The 26511-nt window shown below is 54.0% G+C and overlaps 7 protein-coding genes across 7 annotated transcripts; 4 read left to right on the forward strand and 3 right to left on the reverse strand.

Moving 5' to 3' along the window:
• The first annotated feature begins 525 nt into the window (after nt 1-525).
• GGS23DRAFT_35231 (GMP synthase) lies at nt 526-4371 on the forward strand. The gene is made up of 20 exons (XM_051513140.1): nt 526-809; nt 915-940; nt 1088-1156; nt 1208-1260; nt 1364-1396; nt 1464-1505; nt 1563-1716; nt 1769-1903; nt 1962-2112; nt 2172-2233; nt 2299-2478; nt 2594-2633; nt 2752-2800; nt 2967-3032; nt 3084-3168; nt 3227-3371; nt 3475-3539; nt 3598-3613; nt 3688-4028; nt 4114-4371. Exons 1-19 carry the CDS (start codon nt 762-764, stop codon nt 3883-3885), a joined length of 1617 nt encoding a protein of 538 aa, XP_051377246.1. The 5' UTR covers nt 526-761; the 3' UTR covers nt 3886-4028; nt 4114-4371.
• A 680-nt stretch (nt 4372-5051) lies between these two features.
• GGS23DRAFT_35486 (uncharacterized protein) lies at nt 5052-6317 on the reverse strand. The gene is made up of 5 exons (XM_051513175.1): nt 5855-6317; nt 5782-5796; nt 5519-5658; nt 5287-5446; nt 5052-5217 (listed from the first exon to the last, which is right to left on the reverse strand). Exons 1-5 carry the CDS (start codon nt 5967-5969, stop codon nt 5144-5146), a joined length of 504 nt encoding a protein of 167 aa, XP_051377247.1. The 5' UTR covers nt 5970-6317; the 3' UTR covers nt 5052-5143.
• Nucleotides 6318-11146: 4829 nt separating this feature from the next.
• Nucleotides 11147-13284, forward strand: GGS23DRAFT_35711 (GroES-like protein). Its single transcript, XM_051513202.1, has 3 exons — nt 11147-11494; nt 11609-11979; nt 12043-13284. The coding sequence occupies exons 1-3, from the start codon at nt 11384-11386 to the stop codon at nt 12869-12871; spliced, it is 1311 nt and encodes a 436-aa protein (XP_051377248.1). The 5' UTR covers nt 11147-11383; the 3' UTR covers nt 12872-13284.
• A 121-nt stretch (nt 13285-13405) lies between these two features.
• On the reverse strand, nt 13406-15441 carry GGS23DRAFT_546103 (uncharacterized protein). The gene is made up of 2 exons (XM_051515012.1): nt 14738-15441; nt 13406-14676 (listed from the first exon to the last, which is right to left on the reverse strand). Exons 1-2 carry the CDS (start codon nt 15006-15008, stop codon nt 13697-13699), a joined length of 1251 nt encoding a protein of 416 aa, XP_051377249.1. The 5' UTR covers nt 15009-15441; the 3' UTR covers nt 13406-13696.
• A 2519-nt stretch (nt 15442-17960) lies between these two features.
• On the forward strand, nt 17961-20110 carry GGS23DRAFT_35780 (uncharacterized protein). Its single transcript, XM_051513216.1, has 2 exons — nt 17961-18202; nt 18254-20110. Exon 2 carries the CDS (start codon nt 18328-18330, stop codon nt 20014-20016), a length of 1689 nt encoding a protein of 562 aa, XP_051377250.1. The 5' UTR covers nt 17961-18202; nt 18254-18327; the 3' UTR covers nt 20017-20110.
• On the reverse strand, nt 20110-21962 carry GGS23DRAFT_609213 (uncharacterized protein). The gene has a single exon (XM_051520255.1). It carries the CDS (start codon nt 21488-21490, stop codon nt 20219-20221), a length of 1272 nt encoding a protein of 423 aa, XP_051377251.1. The 5' UTR covers nt 21491-21962; the 3' UTR covers nt 20110-20218.
• A 1984-nt stretch (nt 21963-23946) lies between these two features.
• GGS23DRAFT_592312 (uncharacterized protein) lies at nt 23947-25125 on the forward strand (the record flags this gene model as incomplete). The annotated part of the gene is made up of 1 exon (XM_051517862.1): nt 23947-25125. The coding sequence occupies one exon, from the start codon at nt 23947-23949 to the stop codon at nt 25123-25125; it is 1179 nt and encodes a 392-aa protein (XP_051377252.1).
• Between the last annotated feature and the right edge of the window lie 1386 nt (nt 25126-26511).

Consider the following 26511-nt stretch of genomic DNA (forward strand, 5'->3'; position numbering starts at 1 on the left):
GAGGGGTCAAAGTCAAGAGGAGGTACCAGGTAGACACCAGATCAGTAGGTTACTCAACGAAGGATAGGTTCGATTCCTAACAGCGCCACTTGGTAGTCTTCGCTATTTAGCTCATCTATACCCTACCTACCTCCTAAGGTACCTACACATAACCCAGGTAACCCTAAGAAGGCACACCAGATAGATACCTCCTATGGTCTAGTACCTATACGGTTCGCTACCTTAGGTACCTACATATCGACCTGACGATAATATTAAACGGACATTCATGTAGGTAACTTTATCGACTTCAAGGTCCTTACGTTAGGAAAGTTCATAAGATACCTAGGAGGTACCTAGGTAGATAGGTAGGTGGGTACCTCCTCTAGTAGCTACTTCCTAAGGTACCTACCTAAGGAAAGGTTAAATGTTAGGTACCTAGGTACCTTTTCCTACCAAAGGAGGAGGTAGGTATCTGTGAGGCAGGTTACCTCCTAAGAGGTAGACATGTTTAGTACATGCTACCTACCCACCTAGGTACCTACCTACCTACCTTAGGTACCTAACCTGCTTAACCCCTCGACAACGCCGGGACAGCTACCGTGGAAATTTTTACGAAGCCCTACCAACTTTCCCCCTTATCTTTCTAAAACACCATCATTCTACCGCGATCCCCGTCGCGTTGGCTCTCCGTTCCGGTTGCTAGTCAATCCTTCCTACGACCTCTCATTATACCGCCTTTAGTCCTACTGCTGGTGCCCCGGCTAGAAAGAGTCCCCATCATGTCTGCGGATATAGAGCAGGCCGACGCGCCTCACCAGACCTTCGATGTAAGTGCAGACAGGTATTGGTCATCCTAGCTAACATCGCCGGCCCCGTTGGCTCGCGAGACGTTTTGTGAAGATGTATACAACGGCTAACTGAAAGCACCATAGACGCTGCTGGTAATCGATTTTGGCAGGTAAGAATCTCCTACTAGGTTTTGTCGTTGCTTGAAGGGCCGCATGTTGTTGGGATATCCTTTGCCTGCTCTCGTTTTCTTCTCTCCGGTCACGGCTCTTTGCCCACCCAGCTGATAAACGAAAGCTGACACTTAAGCCATATCTAGCCAATATACCCATCTCATCACAAGACGTCTGAGAGAGTTGAATATCTACTCGGAGATGCTGCCCTGCACGTAGGGAATTCACCTCTCTGTCCTCGCCCTATTGTTCTAAATGGGGTTTAGTATGAAGGCTAAGGACCTTCCGTTCCGCCCCAAGGGAATCATCCTGTCCGGCGGTGCGTCCTTCTCGAGCATATACGTTACTTCTAATACATTCTCCCCCGAGTCCTGGCTCTGGATGCTTCCGACGACTTCGGCTAACTTGCCCTCGCTCGGTAGGGCCCGCAAGCGTATATGACGCCGATGCACCGCGTAAGCACCTTGTCTCGTTGCTCGAATAACCCTGGGCCTTCAATGGCTTATGCTAACAATGATCAAGACGCTGACCCCGACTTGTTCGAGATGGGAGTGCCTTTGCTTGGTAAGAGGAAGTTATGCCATCGCCTAAGATGAGTGTGTGTTTACTCGTATGCTGCAGGCATCTGTCTGGGTCTTCAACAGATCGCATGGCGTATCTCCCCCGATAACGTGGTTTCCGGTGACAAACGCGAGTATGGGAAGGCAACCATCATTGCACAGCACCACAACACGCCGGTTGATCGGCTGTTCGAAGGCGTAGAAGGAAACGTCTGGTACGTATGCTCGCAACCGCCGCCAAGTGTCTTTTCACTAACATTGGATCAGGATGAGCCATGGGGATAAGCTGAGCGCTCTCCCTGCCGGATTCTGTACCATTGCATCAACTGAAAATTCACCCTATGCTGGAATTGCGCATGAATCAGATCCAATTTTCGGGATCCAATTCCACCCAGAGGTCTCGTTCGTCTCCCTACCTAGTTGACGAACCCGGAGCGATGCTAACTACAGAGTATTTCAGACATACGCCTCATGGAAAGCGACTACTTCGTAACTTCGCACTTGACATCTGCGGCGCGAAGCCCAACTGGACTATGTCTGAGTTCATCGGCCGGGAGATTACCCGAATCCGAGACTTGGTCGGGGATAAGAGCCACGTCCTAGGCGCTGTTGTCCGTCTTCCCAATTTATACCCAGCCCTTGTAGTATGGTATACTGATAGGTGTCGCAGTCGGGGGGTGTTGACAGTACTGTAGCTGCGAAACTCATGAAGGAGGCTATCGGTGATCGTTTGTGAGCATTCGCCCAAGCAGTTTCAATCTTCTAAGCGATTGTCCGCTGATTCCTGGATTGCATAGTCATGCTGTACTAGTGGACCACGGTCTCATGAGACTAAACGAATGCGCTGAGGTAAAAAAGACGCTTGGCGAGCACCTCGGCATCGATCTCACCGTCGTCGACGCCTCAGCGAAGTTCATGGCTGGTCTCTCCGGAATCACAGACCCGGAACGGAAGCGCAAGTTTATTGGCAATACCTTGTGAGTGCGCTCTCTAATAGTCTCTTGTCTGCCCTTCTACGCCGGTACCTAAGCTTAGCCTAAGCCGTAGTAAACCCCTATTCATGGAGTCATATGCTGATTTCTGCTTCTGAAGCATCGATGTTTTCGAGGAAACTGTCATAGAAATCGAAAAGGTTGGTTTTCAGCTTATTCGTCGGTAGCTTGGCGTGGCTTCATCTCAGCTCAGCAGATGCAATATTTCGCCCCCCCCCCGAGCTACAGGAAAATGAGAAAACGCTAACACACTCGAAGACAGTAGAAAACACCGCCAATGCTGGGAAGATTGAATACTTTCTCCAAGGTACCGCTCTCTTTTAAAGCATTCCCAGCTCTGTGTGTCATGGTGGGATGATGGGTCTCAGCTTCTATCCTTCTACACCAAAACTTGTTTGGGGCATCTATCGGAGTGACGCAAAGGCTGCACTCAACATCTCGGTTGTCCAAATTGCTGACACTTTTGTTGGTAGGGACACTCTACCCTGACGTGATCGAGTCAATATCATACAAAGGCGGGCCCTCAGTCACCATCAAGAGTATGTTTTCCGTAACCTCTTCTACGATTCCCTTGCTGACTCTCCGTATAGCCCACCACAATGTGGGAGGGTTGCCTCAGAGAATGATAGATGGGGCCGGGCTGAAACTTATCGAGCCTCTACGGGAGCTATTCAAGTCCGCTCGTCCCCCATAATGCACCCGGCCAATGTTTTGTCACTGACCGTTCTGATAGGGACGAAGTGCGCGAACTTGGACGCCAGCTTGGTATTAGCGAGGAGTTGGTCATGAGACACCCGTTCCCCGGCCCCGGCATCGGCATCAGAATTTTAGGTGACATCACGCTAGAGCGGGTGACGATCGCTAGGCAAGCAGACCATGTAAGCTTTTGGTTTATATCTCTGGAGCCATCTTTTCCTTTCTTTTCTGCAGGAGAGGAGGGGTTTCACAAGTGAGCAGGAGAGAGACTAATTAGCCGCATAGATCTTCATCAGCATGATCAGAGAAGCCGGTCTTTATAACCAGATCAGCCAAGCATTTGCCGCAGTGTGAGCAATAGCTCTTTCTACGTCGCCCTAGGGGATGAATCGCTAATAACATTTACAGCGATACTAGTAAAGTGGTCGGTGTTATGGTTTGTTTCCTCCCCCCACTTCTACCTGTGGTGAGACTTATCAGTTGACTCTTGGCGGACAGGGCGACAAACGTGTGGAGGGTTATATTATTATTCTCCGCGCTGTCGTGACGACCGATTTCATGACGGCCGAGGCATTCAAGTTTGATATGGACTTTCTGATGCAAGTCTCTACGAAAATTTGCAACGAGGTCAACGGCGTCAGTTGCTGTGTATACTCCACGACATCAAAGCCTCCGGCCACAATCGAGCTCCAGTGAGCTGCAGAGGATCCGGGGCACGATCTCTGACCACAATCGGAGGCGTCTTCCATAACAGAGGCAGCTCTCGGGCTACCTGGTCGAAGACGGCGCCAATAGGGATCAAGAAACGGCCTCGATTCTACGAAATGAGAACGACTCTGGTAGGGCTTCCTGACGTACTACCCGCCAGCAAATACACCGGATAAGAGAGGACTCTGCTAACAGTATGCTTTTTGGGGGGTGAAGCCAGAAACGCGAACTGCCCGTCTTGCCAAAGAGTGGGCGAGTTAGGTAGCTTAGGATGTTGGAGTAAGAAACTACAACGGGTTTTACGTGCAATCGCTACCGTTTATGGAGCTGGGGGAGAACAGTGGGTGCTGGCGATTGTTCATTCAACCAATTATCGCGCGCGCACCCGTAGTCGTAGTCGCGGCTCTGGCCATGTACTGGGCGAATGCAGACATTTTCGGGAGAGGCCAGGACTGGTAAGAGGTGCCTATGTGTATATATCAGCTTCCACGGTAGGAGGCTGGTATATAGATAGGTAGGTAGGTAGGTGGAGATGCGTAGGCGATCAACGTAGGTGATCAACGGGATCAATCAGACTCCCAGAGGTGGATAGTGGATAGGTGGATAGGTTCTAGGTACCTAGGGTTAGGGGGACCTTAGTTGCCTCTAGGTTATGCAGTACCTACATAGGTATCTAGGTACCTCTACCTTAGGTGCCTATAGGTACCAGCTTAGGTACCTAACCTACCTACTATAGAGGTAGGTACGTAAGGTAGCGGACTGGAGGTTCCTCCTTCCATTGACTGTAGGTACCCTCCACGGTACTTAGATACCTACCTGTACCTCATCTTCATACATTCATACACACTTACGGAAGGTATGTTGTGCAAGGAGAATGTACATGCGAAGGCACATTTACTATACATGTAGGCAATATACCTACCAATACAGGTGGATAATCCAGGTATATGCTTGTAGAGAGGTATGTACTAGTGTGCATTTACCCGTAAACGCCCGGATTCAACCATCTGCTGGTTGGGTGTTCTTAGTGGGAGCTTTTCTGTCGAACCGTGGTAAAAGATAGGCGCCTCTATATGTAGGTATGTGTTCATGCAGCATGTCGCTGCGATAAGAACCGGGTCCCTTGGCAGCGCGTATCTCTCGACGGACCTACACACCGTAGGTGCCTAAGGCGACTGCTTGCTAGCGGCACGACGTGCAGACTCGAGCAGGTAAGATGCTTGGCAGAGGGAGATATCGATTCTATTTACCCATTGTCGCGTAAAACGTAGACGCCTACATTACGCCTTGCGGTATGTAGGCATATAAGGGCTGGTTCAACTGCTACGTGACACTCTTGTATATTAGCCAAGTCAACCTTGGATTCAAATCTGCCTTGGACACACTTACGCCACCTAAAGGCCAGGTTGAACTGTCCAAACTCAAAATGATGGGGCATATACATCGTCAAAGCATTCTGATGTTGGTTGATGCTCTCGGGGCCGATCAGACCCTTCAGATCTGGGAAATACCGATAGAGAGCCCACCAGATCGTGGCTTTATTTTCAGTCTGGAGCAGTTAGAATTGGTCAGTGCTCGAGAAAAGGGGGGAAAGGGGGAGAACAGTACGGTGATGCTTTACCTCTTGTGCACTTTGCTCGTCGAATCTCCTAAGTGCGAACGGCAGTATGTGCGCACATCGGGCGGGAATATATGGGCCGGCAAGTACTTCGTCTTTTGAGTCTGTATCGACCAAGCCGGTGAGAGCACAGCGATAGCCCTCTCTTCGCAAGCAGTCAGCTTTCAATTTTTTGGGTTCATCTCTAGAAGAAGCCTCGATTGAAGACATGCCATATTTCGCATCCGGATGCGGCGCTGATGTGATCGGCGTCTTGGGATTCTTACCACCGGCTGCCCTCACTAAAGTAGAGCAGATTAGCTATATGTGATACCCAAGAAAGAGGGAAGGGCGGCATGCTGGGCTTGAGGATTGCATCTACTAAGTTACGCGGTTGTCGTAACTTGGCCGGATCATCCTTGAAAAGACGAATCTCTGACGTCAGAGCAAGTTGACCGCTCTTGGGCAGCTTCATCACGAATGCGCGCAAAACTTTGGTAGTGTCATCCTCAGGACCATTCGGTACGTAGCGGTCCTTCAGTATTTTCAACACAGCAGAGCGGCTTTCGAACTAGGCATTACTGTCTTTGAGGATTGAAGACAGCTCCGAGTCTGCCACAGATTCCGGAACGGGGTGCGGTGCGCTGGCGGGTAGGTTGCGAAGAGGATCTTGCCAATCCATCTTGATTTGGAGATAAGGACTGGGTACAGCCTGTGGAAATACAAGAGGAGGAAGTTTGTGGTCTGTAGGAAATAATAAGCGAGAATGTTGGTCCGTTGAGGCTCACCCATAGGTAAACCTGTTACGTAGATCGAGAGAGCTACGTAAGGGCTGAGGTTGCTCTGCTGTGAGAGTACTGGAAGCTGGGAAGAAGAGGTTGAATTGAGTGACTAGCTAACTAGGAAGGAAATGAGCAAAGGAGATGCCAGCTACTACAACAGGGAGCTGCGAGCTATATTAGATAAGCGAGCTGGGGGCTAGGTTAGGTAAGCGAGTAGTAAAGAAGTAGAGAGCTAGGTATAGGTGTGGATCCTAGGGTACCCTGAAAGGAGCCCCGTGATTGGCTGATTCGTAACGGTGTTGTACCTGAACAACGTATACGGAGTAAGATGAAGTACGAAGGTCTAATATAGTAGCTTTGGAGAAATCGCAGAGGAACATGAAATACAAATTATGGCAAGCTGACTTGAGGTTTCCTCTTAGAATTTCTAGACAGGAGTACGATAGGACAGTATCTCTGGGTGGCCTGACTCCTGGACTCTAGCTCCTGTGGTTTCTTAAACCATGGTGCGCATTTGGAGTTTCTGCTCTGTAAAGTGGCCGAGCTTGGGGCTGCTTCTAGAGGGTGGTCGAGGGTGCCGAAAACAGCGGGTTCGGGCTAGCCAAAGTTGGCACCCAGGACGGCAAAACACATCCTTTTTTTTGTAAGTGGCGTCGGCGACAGATGCGCATAGGCGTGTACGTTCATCCAGATCTATCAATCTCCAACAACGTGCATGGACATATTGCGTATCCACATGCACCCACCTAACATTAAGCATAATTCGGACATAGAAAACAGGGTTGTGTATGCAGAACACGCTCGGGTAGTTGACAGATACGCATAGCTACCCGGTAGTGTTGACTCCGTAGTTGACATGTCGCTTCTTACCGCATTCGGTAGCCTTAAATTTTTTTTTTCGCTTCGAGTTCTTTTGGGGCTCTGGCATCCCGGCAGCGTTCTCGAGAATTATGCCGCCATAATTGCGACATGCATATGCCTTACGCCCGACCCGAAAAGCAATCCGGCTTCGTAGCAGTACCTACCTGTATCCGCAATCCAAATATGCTAGGTGAGCCTGGGAGAGTGCGGACCATGATCTACCTAGATGAAATATAGGATCATGGCTGGGCAAGATTCACATGGCGTTTTTTTGTCAGTGGCCCGTCATCCATTTCGGCTGCGGTAGTTCGACATTGTTGCCGGTAAGGTGGCAAAAACTGGGGCGCCAAACAATACTCGCTCAATCTCGTGGGTCGAATGTTACTCTGTAGGTATATGAGCGATCCGGGCTGCGTTACACTTAGTCTAAAATGGATATCTTCAGGTCGAGCGGCTGGAATCGTTGACAGGACCTGTCCCATTCACACCATGAGGCCAGAAAGCCGGACCGACATAGAGAGCGTCGTCGTGGTTGGTCTTCGCGAATAACCCGTTCGAAGATATGTCCTAGTTGCGTCACGACCTATCACAATCTCTGCGAGATCGGTCCAACGACGTGGCATGCGGTGGTTTCACACTACCACCATTGCTCGAAGAGGGTGTGCGGACGTGTTCTTGCCAATGGGCTTTATCTAGTCCATCGGTACCACGACTTGACGTCGAGTAACTTATCCACGTCGATCCCGGGATCGCTCCCGAACGACCTGCCGCGTCGCATACGTGAAGCCTCATATAATCATCGCTGGAGATCCGTCTCTGGGGACAATAAGAGAGCCTAGGAGTCACCTAACTTTCCCAGAAATTTGGGCGAACAGAGCGACCGGAGGCGGGAAATTGCTGGGCCTAGACCAACCCAAGGCATAATTTACCCACGGCACGGTCTGCGCTAGAGAGCCCGAGCCGCGTTCTCCAATTTCTCCAATTGTGTCCAGGGGGACGGAACCCCCCAAAACATTCGATTGGGGAGGGAATCACTCCATCGTCCATATGTACGTATGGAGAAGCATGTCATCTGCTGCATGCTACCGCGCGTAGTAAACAAGAGGTTCCGGCTTCCGTCAAGGCCGGTGAAAAACGCTCGATTGGCTGTGCTTTTGGAGATGTGGAAATAGCGATGTCCCGTCGAGGGATAAGGCCGATCGGCGTGAACCCGGCCTACCGATTCACCGTAGTATTTGATCATCTCATTAGTATGTAAAAAGACCGACGAAAGCTCCGAACAGGATTAAGACAACCGCGATAAGGTAGCCCTCTAGAGCTAGATCATGGCAAACCGGAGGGCTAACGATATCTCTGCCAAGTTCCGTCTGGTTCTATGGCGAAATATTTGGGGAGGGCAGGCGTAAGATTAGGGCGTCGAGAGTATTGTACAACCGCACAACGGGATGTTGACAGAGAGGATGTTAATGCACTCATGTCGTGCCAGCACGGGGAGCAGCCGGTGGCGGCCAGGCACACGGCATGACACGACGGATTCCGATAGGTACGATGGAGCTTGTGGGCTGGCCGAATTTGTTGAGATGCACTATCTCAGGTCGCAACCTCAGGTCGAGCAGTCGGTATTGCCCTGGCCCTACTAGGCGGGCGTTGCGACGATTTGCTACTACCGTAGCAGACAAGGGACGGTGGAGGCTATGCGCGACTCCCGTCTGCTCCCGGCCCCGTCGCCATGTGCGAGAGTGTCGTTAGGATAGAGGACGGGGGTAGCGGCAAAACTGACCCTGGGAGAGAGGAACTGCATGGACGAGCGAGCGAGGAGCACGCGTCCGTCCCCTTCTAGGCTAATCCTTCGAAACATCTCCGCCGTGAGGTCCCAGACGTCTCGAGGCCGACGTTGTTGCTAAGCGGGCTCATGCTCCTGTAACTGGCGGTCGTAATGTGATGTAAAGGTTGCGATGCTTCTTGGGTGGTAGTGGAAGGCGGACGGGCCCACACGGTCACTTACTTCCAAATAATATTTGCTAATCGACCTTCTTGCCTGCTAGAGCTAAGGTGGGTCCGTAAGTACGATGCTCCTTCCGCTAGGCAAGAGAGGGTCCGTACGGGTCCACAGGAAATCGCAGCCAAGCGGGTTTAGAGGCCATCCAGTTTTTAAGGTTGTTGTTTTTGGGAAGTGAGATTGGGTGGGCATGTGCCGTTCCCACCTTCCGCCAACCTCCTTCACATGGAAGCCATCGAGTTAGGTACCTACATACCTCTACTATGCATACGTGTACATCGATTCAGGTAGGCACCTCCTCCCACCTCCGTAGGCACGTAGGTACTTTCTTCCAATATCACCGGTCACGACAGGCACCTAAGCCTTGAGGTCATTGCCTCGTTGGGGTAAGGTGCCTCGGGTATCTCCTATGTACCTTAATTCACTTTACTTCGAGTACGGGTCCGATGTTAGGTACAGGTAGGCAGGTACCTACGTATCCCCAGTTGGAGTGAGCATATGCCGGTCAAGTCGACCGTGCCGTAGGTATTTCACGTAGGTTCGGTACGCGGGCTTAAGGTATTTCAGTGGGTATACCTACCTACCTACTACCTCCTATCTCTTCCGGCAATGTCTACCGCCTTAGGAGATATCTAGGTACCTAGATACCTAGATTAGAGGTACCTACCTACCTAGGTACCTCATAGCCGCCTCAGGCAGGTTTCTAAGGATGCCTAAAGTCCGGTGTGCTCTCCACTCTTTCTCTTGAAGTTATCCAAGATGGGTACCTCGTTTTTTTTCTTCTTCACTTTGGTCTCAGCCGTCCGGCGTTCTCGTGGTTCCAACTTCTGCTACCACGAAAGCGCCTGTTCGTAGATATCCCATGTGCCAGGCCGGTCCCATGTCCTCTGGTCGCCCCTCTCCTACTAGAATCTTGCCGGGTCTACCTGGGTTCTTGGTGTAAAACTTCGGGGCCCCCCTCCCATATGCCACCTAATCGCCTCAAGCAATTTTAATATCAGAATCACGGCGATATATGTCCCGTCTCTTTTAGTGAGTGGCCCAAGGCCCGGTCAGTTCTAACTTAGACAACATATAACCCTAGGTATACGTAGGCGGTCTAGCCTCGTCGGGCGTAGTCTCGGCGGAGTTGCCATCGATCCCACCAAAAGCAGCCCTCTTTTGAGGATAGGTTGCCAACCCGAAGCTATCACTGCTTCCCTCCCAACCTGGCCCCATGCCAGGGAACCAGTCCCGGATTCGCCGCCTCGAGAGCCGCTTTACGCCAGTACTGGTACGTGTGCCGCCCGTTATCCGGACGAGGAAAACTTCCCAGTACCTATACGTGTTTGATTTTTGACGGAGCCGGAACTGCATCATCCTGCCAGCGAGTCCTCCTCTTTCCCGTAAGGGGATATCGCTAGCGGGCTGCCAATTGTCACCTCACATGGGGTGAAACGAGTAGAAGGAGGCTTGGCGCGGTGACGGCCCCGAGCAGGGCCCCGGCTCGTGCAATGCTGTCGTGTACGATGTGAGCCTCCACCAATACGTCCGCCGTCCATGTATAGAGTCAAGTACGGTCCAGAGGGATGTATAGGTACAGAGTGTGTAAACGTCGCCGCTCGCAGTTACACCACACCTATACCCAAAGCGCCAGTAAGGGTCTTCGTTACCAGACCTGATATGGTCGCATCGTTGCAAGCTCCCTGCATACGGCTTCCCGAGATTATGAGTCTTCTCTGTACCTCTCAAGATAACCCGTTGACGTTTGACTGGACCTAGAAAATTTCACATAATGCATCCCAGGCTGCACCTGTTTCTGTCTAGAATCCTGCTCGAGAACAGCTAATAGCAACTGACACGAGACGGGCAGCTCGTCATGCCGTTCTCTCTATTCCAGATACATAAGGGGGTGGGGGTCTTCCTCAGTTCTCGGTATGTTGCACTCTTACATCCACTCATTGTCACCGCTTCTCACCTCCTATATTTATCCCCCTTTGTCAGCAGAGCGGAAGCAACTATTTTGCTCGGTCCACTTGTCCCGGTCTCTCAGACTGCGTGTCCTTTCCCATCTGGCCCTTCGAGTGATATATTCGAGCTATCCGCCTTCAAGTATTCTAGGTCCCCCTCCTCGACTCTCCCTAGATTCCTCACTCGCATCCACCCTCCGGCCCTAGGCTACATAGCCTAAACCCTATAGACCACCCCATCTTCTTCTACTTTGGTTCATATCCCTCTTCACCCCACGTCTTTGGCTGTCACTTGGCAATGGCGCCCTCTGCAACGGTTGATATTACGCCAATGCAGCTCCCCGTCTACTCGAAATGCTCAAGTAAGATCAACGCTTCCGTCTTACATGGGCCTCGAGACTTGCGATTGGTAAGTCAAATTACCTCAATATTGTCTTACTGTTTCACAACATGCGTTGTCCTCCTCATCGGCCAGCCTATGCCGGTATTCTTCTTAGGGGATAAGCTAACACCAACTTAACAGGAGGTCAGAAATATCGAGGAACCTGGCGCTGGAGAGCTACAGATTGCTATCAAAGCTACGGGTATCTGCGGCTCAGATGTTTCTTACTACAAGAAGTTTGCCAATGGAGATCTATGTGCTTGCGCTCCACTCTCTCTGGGACACGAATCGTCCGGCACAGTCATGGCTGTTGGGCCTGAGGTCAGCGGCTTCACAGTCGGCGATCGCGTTGCTCTAGAAGTTGGCATCCCTTGTGGCCAGTGTGGTATCTGCAGGAAAGGCAGGTATAATCTCTGCAAGAAGATGAGGTTCAGGAGTAGTGCCAAGAGCGTTCCTCACTTCCAAGGAACTCTCCAGGAGAGGATAAATCATCCAGCAGCGTGGTGTCATAAGTAGGTCCTGTGCCCCCCCCCCCCTCGTCGCCTGCTCCAACCTCTGACGGGTTCCAATCATAGGCTCCCTGATCACGTCTCCTTTGATGCTGCTGCCCTCCTTGAGCCCCTGTCCGTTGCCATCCATGCAGTAAATCGTGCCAGCCCTGCCCCGGGCTCCACAGCCCTTGTCGTGGGCGCTGGAACGATTGGTCTTCTGACAGCTGCAATGGCGCGCCAAGCTGGCTGCACATCTGTTACTATCACTGACGTGGATGCTGGCCGTGTTGGCTATGCGCTGAAGAGAGGCTTTGCCACCCACGGATTCGTTGCCCCCCCTCCTCGGCATCCGACATCTAACAGTCCACCCAGCCTCACAAATTCTGGGAGCTCCACGCCTCTGGATCTCGGCCAACTAACACCAGCCAGCCCATTCCCGAACTCTATTCACGACCAACTCGAAGGCGCTAAGGGTCTAGCAGCGGAGATTCTCTCTCTAACGAGACCGCCGTCGGATTTGCGGAGTGACGACGAAGATGAGGGTGTCGATATTGCATTTGAGTGTACCGGCAAGGAGTCTTGCATGCACACCAGTCTCTACGCCACACGGCCAGGCGGTAAGGTTATTATGGTCGGCATGGGGACCCCAATCCAGACTCTCCCGATGTCTGCCGCACATCTGAGAGAAGTCGATATTTTGGGGATTTTCCGATACGCAAACACCTACACGACCGGGATAAGGTTGCTCTCTTCTCAGGGGTATGGCGGAGCCGGCTTCTGCCTACCGAGTCTAGATGACATGGTAACGCATCGGTTCAAAGGTCTCGACGCCGCTAAGAACGCTTTCGAACTCGCTAGCAGAACTGTCGACGGCGACGGCAAGCTCGTGCTGAAAGTCGTCATTGAAATCTGACGCGCCACTTATTCACAACCCCGAGTACTCAGCGTAGCTTGCTGGTCTGACGTCATCGCGATTTAGAACCATACTACCATCTACGCTGTAGCTTTTAGAGAATCAGGAAATAAGACGTTACATGGGTGAGGGAAAGGGGGGGGGGGGGGATGCCAAGCCCAGCTGGGGTAGCAGGAATCTTTCAACCTGGGAGAAGAAATTAACGACTTTCCAGCTCACGAACCTGATAACGATCCGTTTCTTGCCTTGTTTTCTCTTACGTTGCTATCCATCATGATACAGCATATGACAGGGTTAGGTAGGCGGGAGTTAGTCCGTGGGGCTGGCTGGTGTTGTACGAACCAGAGGAGGTATGTAGCATTCGTATTAGGCGCAGAAATCGCCCTATACCCTATTGTGGGGGTTGACGGTAGTTAGGCTGGAGCGATTCTGATCTGTCGCATTTACTCTCGCGATAGGCAGGTCACACCATTACGCCTCCGACTCTGGGCTTGCCAAGCAGCCGCCAAATAGTCTTAATGCCCAAGTCTTGTCATGGGTTTAACGTGAACTCTGGCTCATATTTTCCGGTCTAGTGTAAACATTGGAAACATACTCTCGGTGCCTTGTTGACAACCCCGCCCACCTGCCCGTCGTCCCTCGATCGCCGGCTAGCGATGGCCCAACAAAGAAACTCCGTGGCTTTACCGAATACAACGCCCCGTTCGCCGTGCAAATGCAGAAAACGATACTGCGGAGTGGTTTTCCCCGTCGGATAGTACTCCTGCTCTTACTCATCCCCCATCGTACCTCCCTTACCGTGTGCCTCACTAGTCCTGGGACGGGTCAGATGGCGAGATCGCCGGGGCCGGAGAGGCTGGAGAAGGTGAAGGTGCCGAGGTTGCCGGGGCGGCCGTCGATGACCTTCTTGTTGTGGGCCTTGGAGGCCTCGACGACGAGGTGCTTCTTGCCGAGTTCGCGGGCGTCCGCGACGCTCTGCAGGACGCCGTCGAGCAGCTCCATGAGGCGCACGTCGTTGGCCTCGCGGAGCATCTCGAGCGCGTAGGCGGCCGCGTCGGGCGGCGCCAGCAGCGGCAGCCGGCTGACGAGGGCCCGGATCGCGCGCAGGACGGCGTGCGACGGCGTCGTCTGCTGGGCCGGCGCCAGGTCCGTCGCGCTGTTCGGCGACAGGTACGACGGCGGCAGCCGCTCCAGGTACGTCGTCAGCAGGTTCACGCGCGACTGCAGCGTCCGGACGGCGTTGGCCTTGGCCGTGAGCGCCGCGATCGTCTCCTCTTCCTCGCGCGAGAGGATGTGCTCGTCCGGCTCCTGGCCCTTCTCCCGGGCCTCCGGCTCGGCGGGCCGCTTGCCTTTGGGGTCGGCGGCGGAGGCGGAGACGGAGGCCACAGGCTTGGCCGCGGCCTTCTTCTGCTCCCGCGGCTGGACGAGCGTCGCGTTGCCGGGGCCTCGCGCGACGTACTCGATGCTGATCATCTCGGCCCTGTCCGTCTCGACCGAGTACGGCAGCTCTCGAAACCTCAGCGGGAGGGGCGGCTCGCCGTCCCGCATCTCCTTGTCGTCGTCCTGGTCCGTCTTGGGCGGTTCGTCGGCCTCGTAGCTTGATTCGTAGATCGTCAGCGGCAGCTTGCTGCCCGCCGAGCGCTGCACGGCCTCCTCGGGGTGGAAGGCGAGCAGCAGCGCCGACTCGTTGTGCTCCGACGAAATCCAGTTGTGGATGGGCAGAACAGCCGGGGTCGGCCCGCTCTTGGGGAGCACCGTGTACCAGCCGACCAGGTCGAGTTGGGGGGACTTGTATATGGTTTTCACTGCCGGGCGGGCCACGGTTAGCAGCTACGAACCCGACGACAAAGAACGCCTACCACGCACTTTGCTCCAAACGCTGCGTGAACCAATGGGCGTGCAGTATGACATCGCCGTCCTGCTCTACGGTGGCACATTCGAAGGCGTGTTGGATGGTGATCTCTTGTTCATTTTGTTGGCCTAGCAGGGCGCCCACTATCGGGCCCTCTTGTGACCGTAGGGTGTGTCGCGTGATGTAATCCGAGATGGTGAGAAGAACGAGGGGGTGGAGGACAACGCGCAGTCCAGAGTCCGAAGGCTGCGATGAGACCAGCGGACTCTTCCCTGCTGATCCCATCTTGAGGCTGGGTGGTGGTGTGGGGAGGAAGTAAACGAGGGCCCGAGGACAAAGGGAGGCTGAAAATAAGCTGGCAGAGGATTTGTGTCGACGCTGTGTCGAGGCTATCCGCAAAATTGGTTGCTGGTTGTTGGACAGTTAGGTAGGAAGCTCCTAGGTAGGTAGGTAGATGTGCCTGTCCTAGGGGAGAAGAGATGCCCACTGGTCGGCCCCGCGGTGGCGGTGCACTTTGTGGCTGGTTGCCCTATGGCATTACGTACTTAGAACGTGTACGGTGTGGCACCTGAACAATCAGGCATACAGAATGGAGCCCTGCGATTGGTCAGATTGAAGAAAAACGCACAACAGCTAATTGTTCGTAAAATGCTGTATTTAAGCCTTTTAGCAGTTTAGTTTTCACACCTTCAATTGATCAACTAGGTTCACCTTTCAACACGCTTTTCATGCCTGATATATAACGCAGCGGAGCTACGAAAGGAACCTGCCAGAACGCACAACGGTAGCAAGATCGTCACGGGGCTGCAACCCCAGTTTATTATTACCTACCTAAGGTCTCCCCTTTACCGCCATTCTTTCCCCTCTTTTTCTTCACCCATTTTTCTTTTGGTAGAAACGCCTAGCAGGGAACACAACCCACCTACATCCCATCCACGTGTCCCCTCAGTCCCAATCCAAGAGAACATATGCAACCAACTATCTCAGCAGAAGCTCAGCCCAGGCATCTCTCCGTCGTTAACGATCGACTTACGCGAGTAGCACCAAAGTGGCTATGACTGATACCTAGCCCTAGCCCTAACCCAAGATATGGGCAGCGCGCAGGCGCGCTGCTTAACCTGCCCAAAGGTCGGGCAGTGTTCGAAAAGAATCCGGCCTGGACGCTCGGGTACCAATCATCTGGAAGTTTCGACTTCCTGACTAAAAAGGCCCTGACGGAGTCCCCGGCCGCCTATATCGTCCTAACCATTCATACGGATCTCAGCGATCCGCGGCGGCGCAAGGCCCAAGGCTTTTCGGAGCCTCATTTCGCAGTTGTATTCTACGTGCCTAATCTAAGGCGCGTCTATAGCTTCGATACCATTGCAAAGGGTACCCTAGAACGGGCGAAGTATGCCTTAGGGCAACTCGCCAATGCATAGAGGCAAGTAGGCTTCGCCGAGAAGTACGCCCCGGAGACGTACGTATATGTTAACGCGATCTAGTAAGGCGACGGCGTATCTTACGGCTTTTAAACCGGGGTTCTTCCACACCTAGTCCTGAAGCGCCCCGTCGAGCTGGCCTTTCGCATCCGGCGCAACTACCGGTTGGAGCCCGCTGAGACCAAGAAGGAGTATGTCGAAATTATACAGGCATACGCTAGCACTCGGGTCTTTTTACGTCTCAGTATGGACCCGAGCAAGTCCCTAAACTGTCATCAGGACCCGGGTATGTCCTTAAACTACGAATACCCGACGGACCAGATATTATATTTCCACCTCTCCCATCTCAAGATATAGACGTTCCATACCCACTAAGATTCATCACGGGCGCCTTAAAGCTGCTAGATAAACTCTAGCTTGGAGGACCGGCAGATGAACCCGGAAACACGACACCCGCCCTGGAGCTGTTTCCACTCGACGTCCCCTCCTCTTCCGCACCTGGTCGGGGCCCAGAGACTGAGCGTCCCGTATAGGGGAGGTTAGAAATACGATACCCGACCTTAGAGGTTTTTACACTCGGCACCTTCCCCCCCTCCTCCTCCTCCTCCTCCTTCCTCCCTAGTAACCGAATAATAAATACCCTAGGCGAGATATCTAGGACCTCTAAAATATAATACCCGAGCTTCTCGTCCTAAATATAAAACAGGTCCTTATCCTATCTCATCCTATCTTTCCTCCATCCCTCTTATAATATATATCCTAGCCGTCCCTTACCCCTAATACGTACCACGCTCGGGTGTTTTATTTCTAGACCTTCCATACCGTTAGCCAGGTATTCGGTTTCTACGGCTCAGCCGATCGCTCCAGGGGTACTTGGTTTCTGGACCCTTCCACGTACTACTTACCTATTCCGCCTTACCATCTCTAACCTACCATACCCCTAACTCTCGCCCGACGTAAGGACGGTAAGGCCCGCGTCGCCCCTAAGAAATTTCCCGATAAAAGCGACAACTATAACGGAAAGAATATACTCTCCATTATCGCCGAAGAAAACTTCGATATACCGGACTAATACCGATAGCCAGAGGAATAGATCCCCGTCCGGTACTATCCCGTTAAGATTATCGACGGTACGCCTAAGCTTCCAGGGGTTTACGTCATCGGAAGCGACGATATACGGGCCCTGCTTCCCTTCCTAGCGGGCTACCTATCCTTTAAGCCATACTTCGGTCAGGATTTGCGCGTAGAGGCGGACTGGAAGGCGCTCTAGGCAAGGCCCAGTCCTATATACCATACGGGGGGATGGGGGTCCATGGACAGCATGTCAAGGATTATCACTACCCCTAGAAAGGATCACTACAGCTGAAAGTATTTCCATAGCTATACTGTCACATACCAATTGATCCAGCCCTTATATGCCTACGAACCGCAAAAGCGTATCGTAGGCGTCTACGTTTTACGCGACATATACTAAAGCGAATTAAGCTTGGGATGCGACATAGGTATAATACGAACGCTATATCAATCTGGTAGCTCTTTCTAAGGATAGAATGGCTGTCTTATATAATGTCTAGCTAGAATCTATGTCCGAATTGATATGATATCGAGAAAGTAATGAATACCTACCTTATTAGAATGACTATATCGCAATGCTAATATTAGATTGTAATAAAACCCGTACGATGACTTTTGCTGTATCTTATACTTGTAGAAAGCGTTAAAATACTTACAGAAAGTGTTCGTCAGTATTACATTATATGAAGGTCATGTTCATACTGTGTTAGCACTGTAGACATACTGTCAATAGACCCCCCCCCCTCCGGCTATGGTAGTTCTTTCGAGCACATTCCCATCCACCAGGAGGCTTCCCTTCGTAACCAGTAGTGTTAAGTATTGTGCAGATATCTTTATGTGTCCCTTGTTCGCGTTACCTCTCTTTCCTAGCTCCCCAACAGGGAGCAGGTGTGTCTTTCCTTATTCGTCTCTCTGTGACCGCCTCTTAAAGGAGACAAGTTGGCAGCATATGCAGTCTAAGTGTTTTGCGGCTTTGAGACTTTCGTGAGCTTTTCGTGTCTTAGTCGCCCCCATTTGCGATACTGACCTTGGTAGATCCTGGCTTATACAAATACCCAACAACAATCTACCCTATGCTCTCTCCCCTCTGGTGACATGAAGCTTCGCATATGTACATGAAGAGTCGGCCAATTTACTATGCCATATTTCCATGTTGTATGTCGTTGAGAAGATACTACCTCCATCGATGCCCAGGGGTCGTGGCACAAGGCCAAACTAACATGCAATTTATGGGCATGCATGGATATATTTGCCAATGTCCCCCGCTGCCTACTTCAGTTCCCCCGTTGGCGGTTACGCCGTCGAAGAGATCAGACGACGACGAAGTTCAGTTCATTTCCTCCCAGCCTGTGAAGAGGCGGAAGATCAGCCAGCAGAGATCGAGTCCTATACCCCACCAGCCTGTTATCCCCACGATACCTACAGCTCCCTTAAGTCCTTCAACACCAGCTTCTACCGAGCCTAAGGAAGCAGATAGGCGAGTTAGCACGGGTATGGTCGGGCTCCCTTCGGACTTCAGCGCCATGGAACTCACTTGTGCGTTAAGGGGCGTCTCGCTACCGGCGCTGGAGAAGTTTACCTTCAACCAGCCCTTTCGTAGGCAGAGACCCTTGAGCCCTCCAGAGTTGTCACCTAAGCAATTGCCACCAACAATCGCGTCGGAAATGCTGAGTTTCGATGGCCGTGAGAATCACGCAGGCGTCCCTGGCTATCATATGGCCCCTGTGGCATGTATGACAGCTGATGAGCGCCTAGGCGGGCCGGAAATGATTATCCCTAGCTCGCTGGATGCCGGCCTACCAACTGACCAGCTCTATGCTCTCAACACATCTGCCATCCAGGCGAGAACTCTGCCCCCGATGCGAGCCGAACAACAGAGAGCGGATCCAAAAAGTGCGGCCATGCCGCCCCCTCCGGTGCCGAAAGCCGGGTATTCAGCTACTCCTGAATCCAGTCGGCCAGTTCACCATACTGCTAGGCATCGTACGACGAGGCAGCCATGCCAAGTCTGTTCTAAAATGCGACAGCAGGTCACGCATGCTAAAACTCAAGGAGTTCCCATGATGCATTCTGGCGTGGCACATCCCACGGTTCAACACATGCCATGTCACCAGCCGTATAACCCGCACTTTCACTCCCATACGATGGCTCTGGCCCCGACAAATAATATGCACACCTTCAGCCCTAGCTTCGCCCCGATGATGATGCCGATCAGCAGCAGCAGCAGATTCGCCGCCTCGCCGCCTCGCACGTCCGGCCCCACGCGGCAAATGGATACGGGCCAGCAAAGCGCCCGCATCGCCAGCCCGCAGCATGCACCTGAGAATTCTGCGGCGACGAAGCCCGCGAAACCGGCGGCGGCGGCAGCGCTGATCCCGCCGACCTACCGCAAGCCGTCGCCGAACCTCATCGTCGACGTGGCGGAGACGTGCCAGGAGCGGTTCCCCTTCGAGGAGGTGGCGCGGCGGCACGGCGTGGCCGTCGAGAAGGTCCTGGAGGTCTTCGCCGCCATCATCCAGGTGCCGCTGCTGCGGTGCCCGACGGACCGGCGGCGCGCCGGCAAGCTCGCCACCGCGCGCGTCCGGGAGTACAACAAGGCGAAGAGGGCGATCCGGGAGGAGCGCGGGGCCGAGAAGGAGGATGGGACCAAGGGGAAGGGAAAGGGAAAAGGGGGCGCGCCTGGCGATCAGGCTCACCCCCGGGCCAGGGGGGACCAGATCGCCGTCGAGCCCGCCGACGTCGCGCGCCACCTAGGTCCAATGGACCTTCCAGAGGAATTCGAGGTCGGAGGGCTCTGACGGAGAAGGAGAAGGGGGTCGTTGGCGACGGACCACACGTTCTCATGTCACATCAATATCACGGAAAGCGAATTTAGCCGGGAATAACATGCTTTTCAGGAAAGAGCGGGGACGATGCTTGTGATATATATTCTACTTTACCATATTCTTACCGTACTTTACCTACCTACATGTTTCGCCTACACGCATGCACTTGCTCCAGCTAAAGATGCTTGTTCACTCGACGGAGGGACGGCCTAACCCTGACCGCGTCGGGCTGACGCTCGCCCAGCCGCAGCCACATGTCCTCGACGTCGTCGTCATTCTCGTCGGTGTCGTAGTTGGTGTTGTTGCTGTGATGGTGGTGTGTGATGCCGCCGAGCTCTTGCCTTGGTGGCTCCTCGCGCTGCTTGCCTTTGTCGAGCGCTTGCCTTTGCGGTTCCTCGCGCTGCTTGCCCTTGTCGAGCGGCTGGGCTGAGCGCATCATCCCATCGCTGTCCCAGTCGTCGTCTTGGTCGGCACTCGGCTCTGCATACCGCTTTCCGTTTGGTTTAGGGGACGCGGAGGTGCTGCCGCCGCTATACTGACCCCACTCGTTAGTGTACTCCCGTGTCCGCGAAGGCGCTCGAGGCGGCGTCTGCATCCGCTGCATCCGCATGTACGCTCGCGACGGCGGCCGCTCGTATTCGTCATCGAACACGACTGCGCTATCGCGGGGGACTGCGCTATCGCGGGGGCCGATGTACGGCTTGGTCCTCTTGAGACGCGGGGACCGGGGCGGCCGGTCATCGAACTCGCGCCCCTCGACCGCGGCGGCCGCCTTAGCGAACGGGTCTGGGCGCTCCCTCCGTGGCGTTGCGCCCAGGCGCGGCATGGGACTCGGGAGTCCCTCTACGGCGGCGATGGCGGCTGCGGGGCTGCTATACGCCCTCTTGATGCGGCATCTGCTCTTCCCCCACATGTGCTCTCCCGACGTTATCCACATGCACCGGCCACGTATCCATTGGCACGTCACGCCCGGGGGCAGCTCCGCGCCGCGACCCCTGTGCGGGAACTCGACGTCGAGTTTCGCCCGGGATCCGGCGTAGACGGGCGATGCCGTGGAGCCCGGCGTCGGCACCTGGCCATATCTGGCGCGCCCGACGGCCGCATTGCCGTTGCGCTGCAGGATCTCGAGGCGTCCCAGGCAGCGTTTGACATCTTTCTGATGTTGTTGCTCTGTTTTCTTGGGCGTGCCAGGGCCGTCGCTGGGCGAAGCCGGGGCGGCGGTGATGGCACGGTATAGCTGCTCGAGAACCTTCTCATGACGGTCGGCGTAAAAGCGTTGCGCGCGTGACGCGTTGTATTCTGGGTCGCACCGCGCACACGTGTCCGGGAGGTATGCACGCGGCTCATCGAGCTTGATAGACAGCTCTGAGCACTTCTTCGGGCAGCGCTGCGTGTAGTGCGTCAGGAGGTGTCCACAGGACATCTCGGTCTGGGTTCCGTTGCACATGATGGGGGTGGCTAGTTAGCTCGGGATATAGGTACTTACTGTAGAAACGTATGGGTATTTTCTGGTTCTGTCCAATCTCTAATACTAGCTTGAGTATTGCAGGAGTCTCATGCGTATATATACATATTCGTATATCTATATGACTACCTGGTTCCATTGTTGTCCGTATTGCGTTCTCTTTGAAGACAAGCGACAGTGGGTAGCCCACATTCAGCAGAGAGCAAGACATTATGGGCGATGAAAGAAGGCTAGTTCAACAGGTTTATTGTCTTAAGATTCTTTTCAATAAATCTTTTAGTCTGGGCAAGGCCCTTTGTCGATGTCGATGTCTCCAATTCTATTGTAAACACCGTTAGGACAGCATGTGATATTCACACACACACTCTATACATGCTGTGCCCTCAACTGTGAAACTCACATAGATGCGGCATTAAGATAATCAGCAAGAGTACAAATTCGTAGGCCAAAATTCGACTTCCAGATAGGGGCAACATCATCGGGGTTCCTTTTGAGGCAAATGCTCACCAGCTGAAAAAAAAGATAATATAATGATAGAGATGAAGTGATAAGAGGTGAAAAAATAGAAATATAATTGGATTCTTCATACGCTCGAGTGAGTCATACGATTAATACTTGGGTTGCTGATCGAGAGACCGTGGGTGTTACATAGTACGCGAATCGAATACGACACGGCGGAAGACCGTGCAAGCTTCGATCAATGATAATGAGCCAAAATCCGAGCTAGTGAAAACATATGTCGGCAGATATAATTGTCGTGATATGCGCTGTAATTGTGTTGTGGTGATATAACAGCCCCGGGCAAATCGTTATGAGAGGAAGCGAAGGGGCAGAAGTGACTGCAGTACCCTAGGAGCGAAACTGGCGGGAGGCTGTCCTCTAAACAGGGAGACAGCCGAGTGAGTGTTACAAACCAACCACAGCGGATCTTTGGGTCGGCGTGTTGGCTATACCGCGTAGTATGGCCACGCATATACACGTCGACGTACGATTTACTCGACGGCCTTCGCAATAGCCCAGGTCCATGCGGCGGCCGGCCACTCTGGTTAAATTAGGACAGGCACTGCAGCCCAGGCATTGAATCCTGTCGGCATCGAAGCCGGCGGTCCGAGCAAGAAAGGTCTGGATTCGGGGAATCGGAGATCTGAGTGCCTTAACATATGAACGAGTGCTGCCCGGTAGGGTTGATGACCCCCACGGAGAAATCCCGACTCGTAGATGGGGCAACAGGTCGTACGTTCGGATGCCGGCTATGGACCGGCCGCAGGATTATTACAAATTCGACCCACGAACCTCGTCATCCCGGTAGGGAACCTAACAAGGGCCGAATATGCAGTTGCCTGCCAGGACGTCGAGTTGGTTGGCGGTATGGGAGCAAATCTACTCGACGGGGAAGTCGGCAATATCCAGGAGGCCTAGCAAAACACAACCCGATTTCATTAGAGGACCTACGGTTCAGCAGCGAACCGGACTGATCGTCTCTAGATTGGCGAGTATGCTAAGACTCACAACGGTGAAAAACTGCCGGTTAGCAACCGTTACGGCAGCTTTGTACCGCGACTTCTAGGACGGCCAGGGAGCGTGGCAGCATAGGTATGTAGTAGTAGCCCGTCGTCAGTGTAGGGCAGGTCGAAGCAACGAACAGCCAGGGGGGTGTGGACAAGGTTGCGAGAGAGCCAGGCTCGACGGGGACGGAGGACGTGCCGCAAACGCGGCCAGCCGTTGAAGGCTGTGGTATCATCGGCCCCTCTACGACGCATGAAGGCGGATATTAAAGCAGAGCGAGGGCGGAGAGCCAGGCAGGAAGAGAGGCTAAGGTGAGCAATGATGAATTATTGCCGGCCTCCTCAGGCACCCGTTGTAGGCTGTAGGCAGAGCGACAGGACGCACTTAGGCGAGTTGAAGTTGAGAGTTGAGCAGGTCTGGCTGAGGATCTTGGCTACGGGTCGCCTGGGGAGTTTTAGTCATAGGAGGGCCCTGAGGGATCCATGGCAGTTTATAGGTACCTACAGGTAGAGGTAGGTACCTGTAAGGCAACATGGGACGGCACTTCGACGGAAGTACCTATGTACTAGCCAGGCACATCTCAGTCACATAGGAGGTAGGCAGGCCATAGCTCCTTCAGTTGCCGTCAACCATCCTAGGTAGGTACCCAGGTAAGGCAGGCAGGTACGATCCAGGGGTCTTTAGTGCGCGGCTGCCTGCTACTGAGTGGGCCTCGGCAGCTGCCGAGACCCGCAGCCGATTGGTTACGATCCCTACACCTTTTTTTCAGTGGCTGTTTGAGCCTCAAAAACGGAGTTTCTCCTCTCTCTCAGCCTCAACATGCGACGTTCGCCTCTACTAGTATTGCACGCCTCGACAAAAAAGCCCCAGTCAGTTATCAAGCAAAAGCAGCACGAAGAGGCGCATTTAGGGTGATAAAAACGCCAACAGCAATGTCAGCAGAGACGCTGACACACATTTCAAATCCTCTCGCAACGACCGACCAGCTGTACCGCCGGACCCTCGGCGCTCTGCCAGAAGACCTGCGGGACATCATCTTCTTCGCCACACAGTGCCTGACGCAGTCTGCCGGCATCCTGCTGGGCCTGCCACAGTCCATCACCGCGCAGGCGTGTATCGTGCTGGCGCGATACCTGCTCTCGCTCTCCTGCGGCGACGTCGGTGAGGGCCCGCTCGCCTACGAATTCAGCGACCTCTCCGCCACGGTCCTCTACCTCATCACCAAGCCCAGCGCCCATCCCCGACCCATCCGCGACCTATACAACGTCTACGCATACCTACTATCCCCTGGCTCGCCCTTCTTCAGGGAAACCGACCCGTCAGACATAGCGAGAATTAAGGAGGGGGCAAACGAAGACGGCAGTACTGCAGGTAGAGGAGATGGACAGGAAAAAGAGGGGGTTGGCGAGAAGGATAACGCCGAGGACGAGGGAGGCACCAAGAACAGCGCAGGAGAAAAGATGGATGGTCACAATAAAGGCGACGCTGGTGGCGAGGCAGATCCGTCCACAGACTTTCTCACCGAGTCGGAGTACGAGGCCTTCCGGAACCGCGTGTTCGCCATCGAGCCGCGGGTATTGATGGCCCTCTCGTTCGATACGCACGCGGTGGTGCCGCACGGGCTCGCGGTGACGTACCTGCAGGCGCTCGACTTCCTGGGAGAGGCGCGGTCGGCGGCGACGGGACGCGCCGTAGCGTACCTCAACGCGGCGCTGCTGTCGCCGCAGCTGCTGTACCTGACCCACCAGCCGGCCGCGCTCGCCGTCGCCGCCATCTACACGGCCGCGTTCGAACCCGGCGCCCGCGTCCCCACCTGCAACTGGTGGGAGGCCTTCGATGTCGACCGCGAGGAGCTCGGCTTCCTCTTGCTCGCGCTGCGCAGCCTCGACGGCTGGGCCCGCGCCCGCCGCGGCGCCACCCCGCGCCTCTGGGGTCGCGGCATGGTGACTCGCGCCATGGTCAAGGCCGAGCTCACCGACAGGGGATTGCGCGTTGTCGCGCAGGGGAACGTGCTTAAGGGCGACGACGACGCCGATGCCGACATGGTCGATGAGGAGACAGCTATGATGCGGAAAATGGACGAACGAGCAGCGCAGTTGGAAGCGTGCTGACGAGCGTGAGGCCACGGGAAGAATTCCATGCCGCCCTGTTTGGCCGGCATACGACAGACGGCGGCGCCGCGGCACTAAACTGCCTTGATTACCCCCCCACACACTTTCTACTCAAACATCTTCGGACTCGTCCCCGGGACGACGTGTTCGGAAATCCCTACAAGGAAATTCTTGTAAGCTAGTACTGCTTTGACTCACCCGAGGAGCTCGGCTCTACTACATCCAGCGTAAGATACTAAACCAAGGCCTCAGCGCAAAGCCTTGCCGTCGTTCTTCATTTCCATGAGGGTATATCCTCTATTTGCCTATCTTGAATACCCAGACGTTAAGCCCCCGATTCATACCCTCCCATCCTCTGCCATCCCTACACACCCCTAACGTGAGGCACAGCGTGCATAACACAAGCAAGCGTACTCAAATTCACGAGCTCGGTCAGATTCATCTCGATACGCTCTTCTGCCTCGCCTACTCTATTGTCAATGCGAAGCGGGATACGCGTTGCTTAGGGTGAAGTTCTAGAGCCGCTACATCTGATCTAGTACCTTCGCCTCAACATCGCCTCAGTGCACCATGTAGATGGTTTTGGCCCGCTCGAGGATCCCCTGATTTGCTTTAATAGTCCCGCCGTAGTTGAGGCTTGATCGCAAGAGTTGTGCCCGACCAATCAACTCTGTCTTCAAGTTTTGGGGGGTTTGACTGGCATCGGAGAACGTCGCCTTAGCCTCTAGGAGGAGAGCCCGAAGCGTCTCCCCGTTGATAACCTGGTAGAAGACTCTGGCATGATGGATTACTTCCGACACATCCTCGGGCGTCGGGTCGGCTCCCCCCAGGGGACTGTCGGCCGAGAAGCAGTTGTAGGATAAGTGAGCTAGGACCGTGTCTACGCCCTCGAGGTCCAGCGCCTCCGACGGCACCACGTGCACACCTACTTTGGGCTCTTTGTCGACGCGGGCATACCCTCGCCGGACCCGCTCACACCGGGGCACCACTGGTGTTTTCACTTCGCCGTCTCCACGACGCGCAGCGTCGTATCCATCACGCCGCGGAGAGTGCTCTGCTTCAGGCCGTCACAGCGCACCCTATGGCTGTGGTGGGGAGCGACTGCCTTGGTAGGCATCGGCTGCGGCGAGAGGCATGCGTTAGCAGCGGGGGCCCGCAAGAAGCTTTAGCGAGGGATAGGTGTTGCGCGTTCAAGGTTCTAACCCGTAGTCGGTGGTACTAGTCCGAGTAACCTTCCTAGGCCTAGCTGCTCTAGTGCAAGGCGGGCCAATCTTGCGGTGGGATTCCCGAGCTCGTCGTGACGGCCGCGCGATGATGAACTCGTGCTTAGGCTGATTTCTCTTCGAGGTAGGCTCGAGAGTGTGGGAGCGAAAGCTTCGTATTTGC

The sequence above is a fragment of the Durotheca rogersii genome, assembly GCF_024521655.1.
Source record: "Durotheca rogersii strain YMJ 92031201 chromosome Unknown GGS23scaffold_1, whole genome shotgun sequence".
In the NCBI taxonomy this organism is placed as follows: Eukaryota; Fungi; Ascomycota; class Sordariomycetes; order Xylariales; family Xylariaceae; genus Durotheca; species Durotheca rogersii.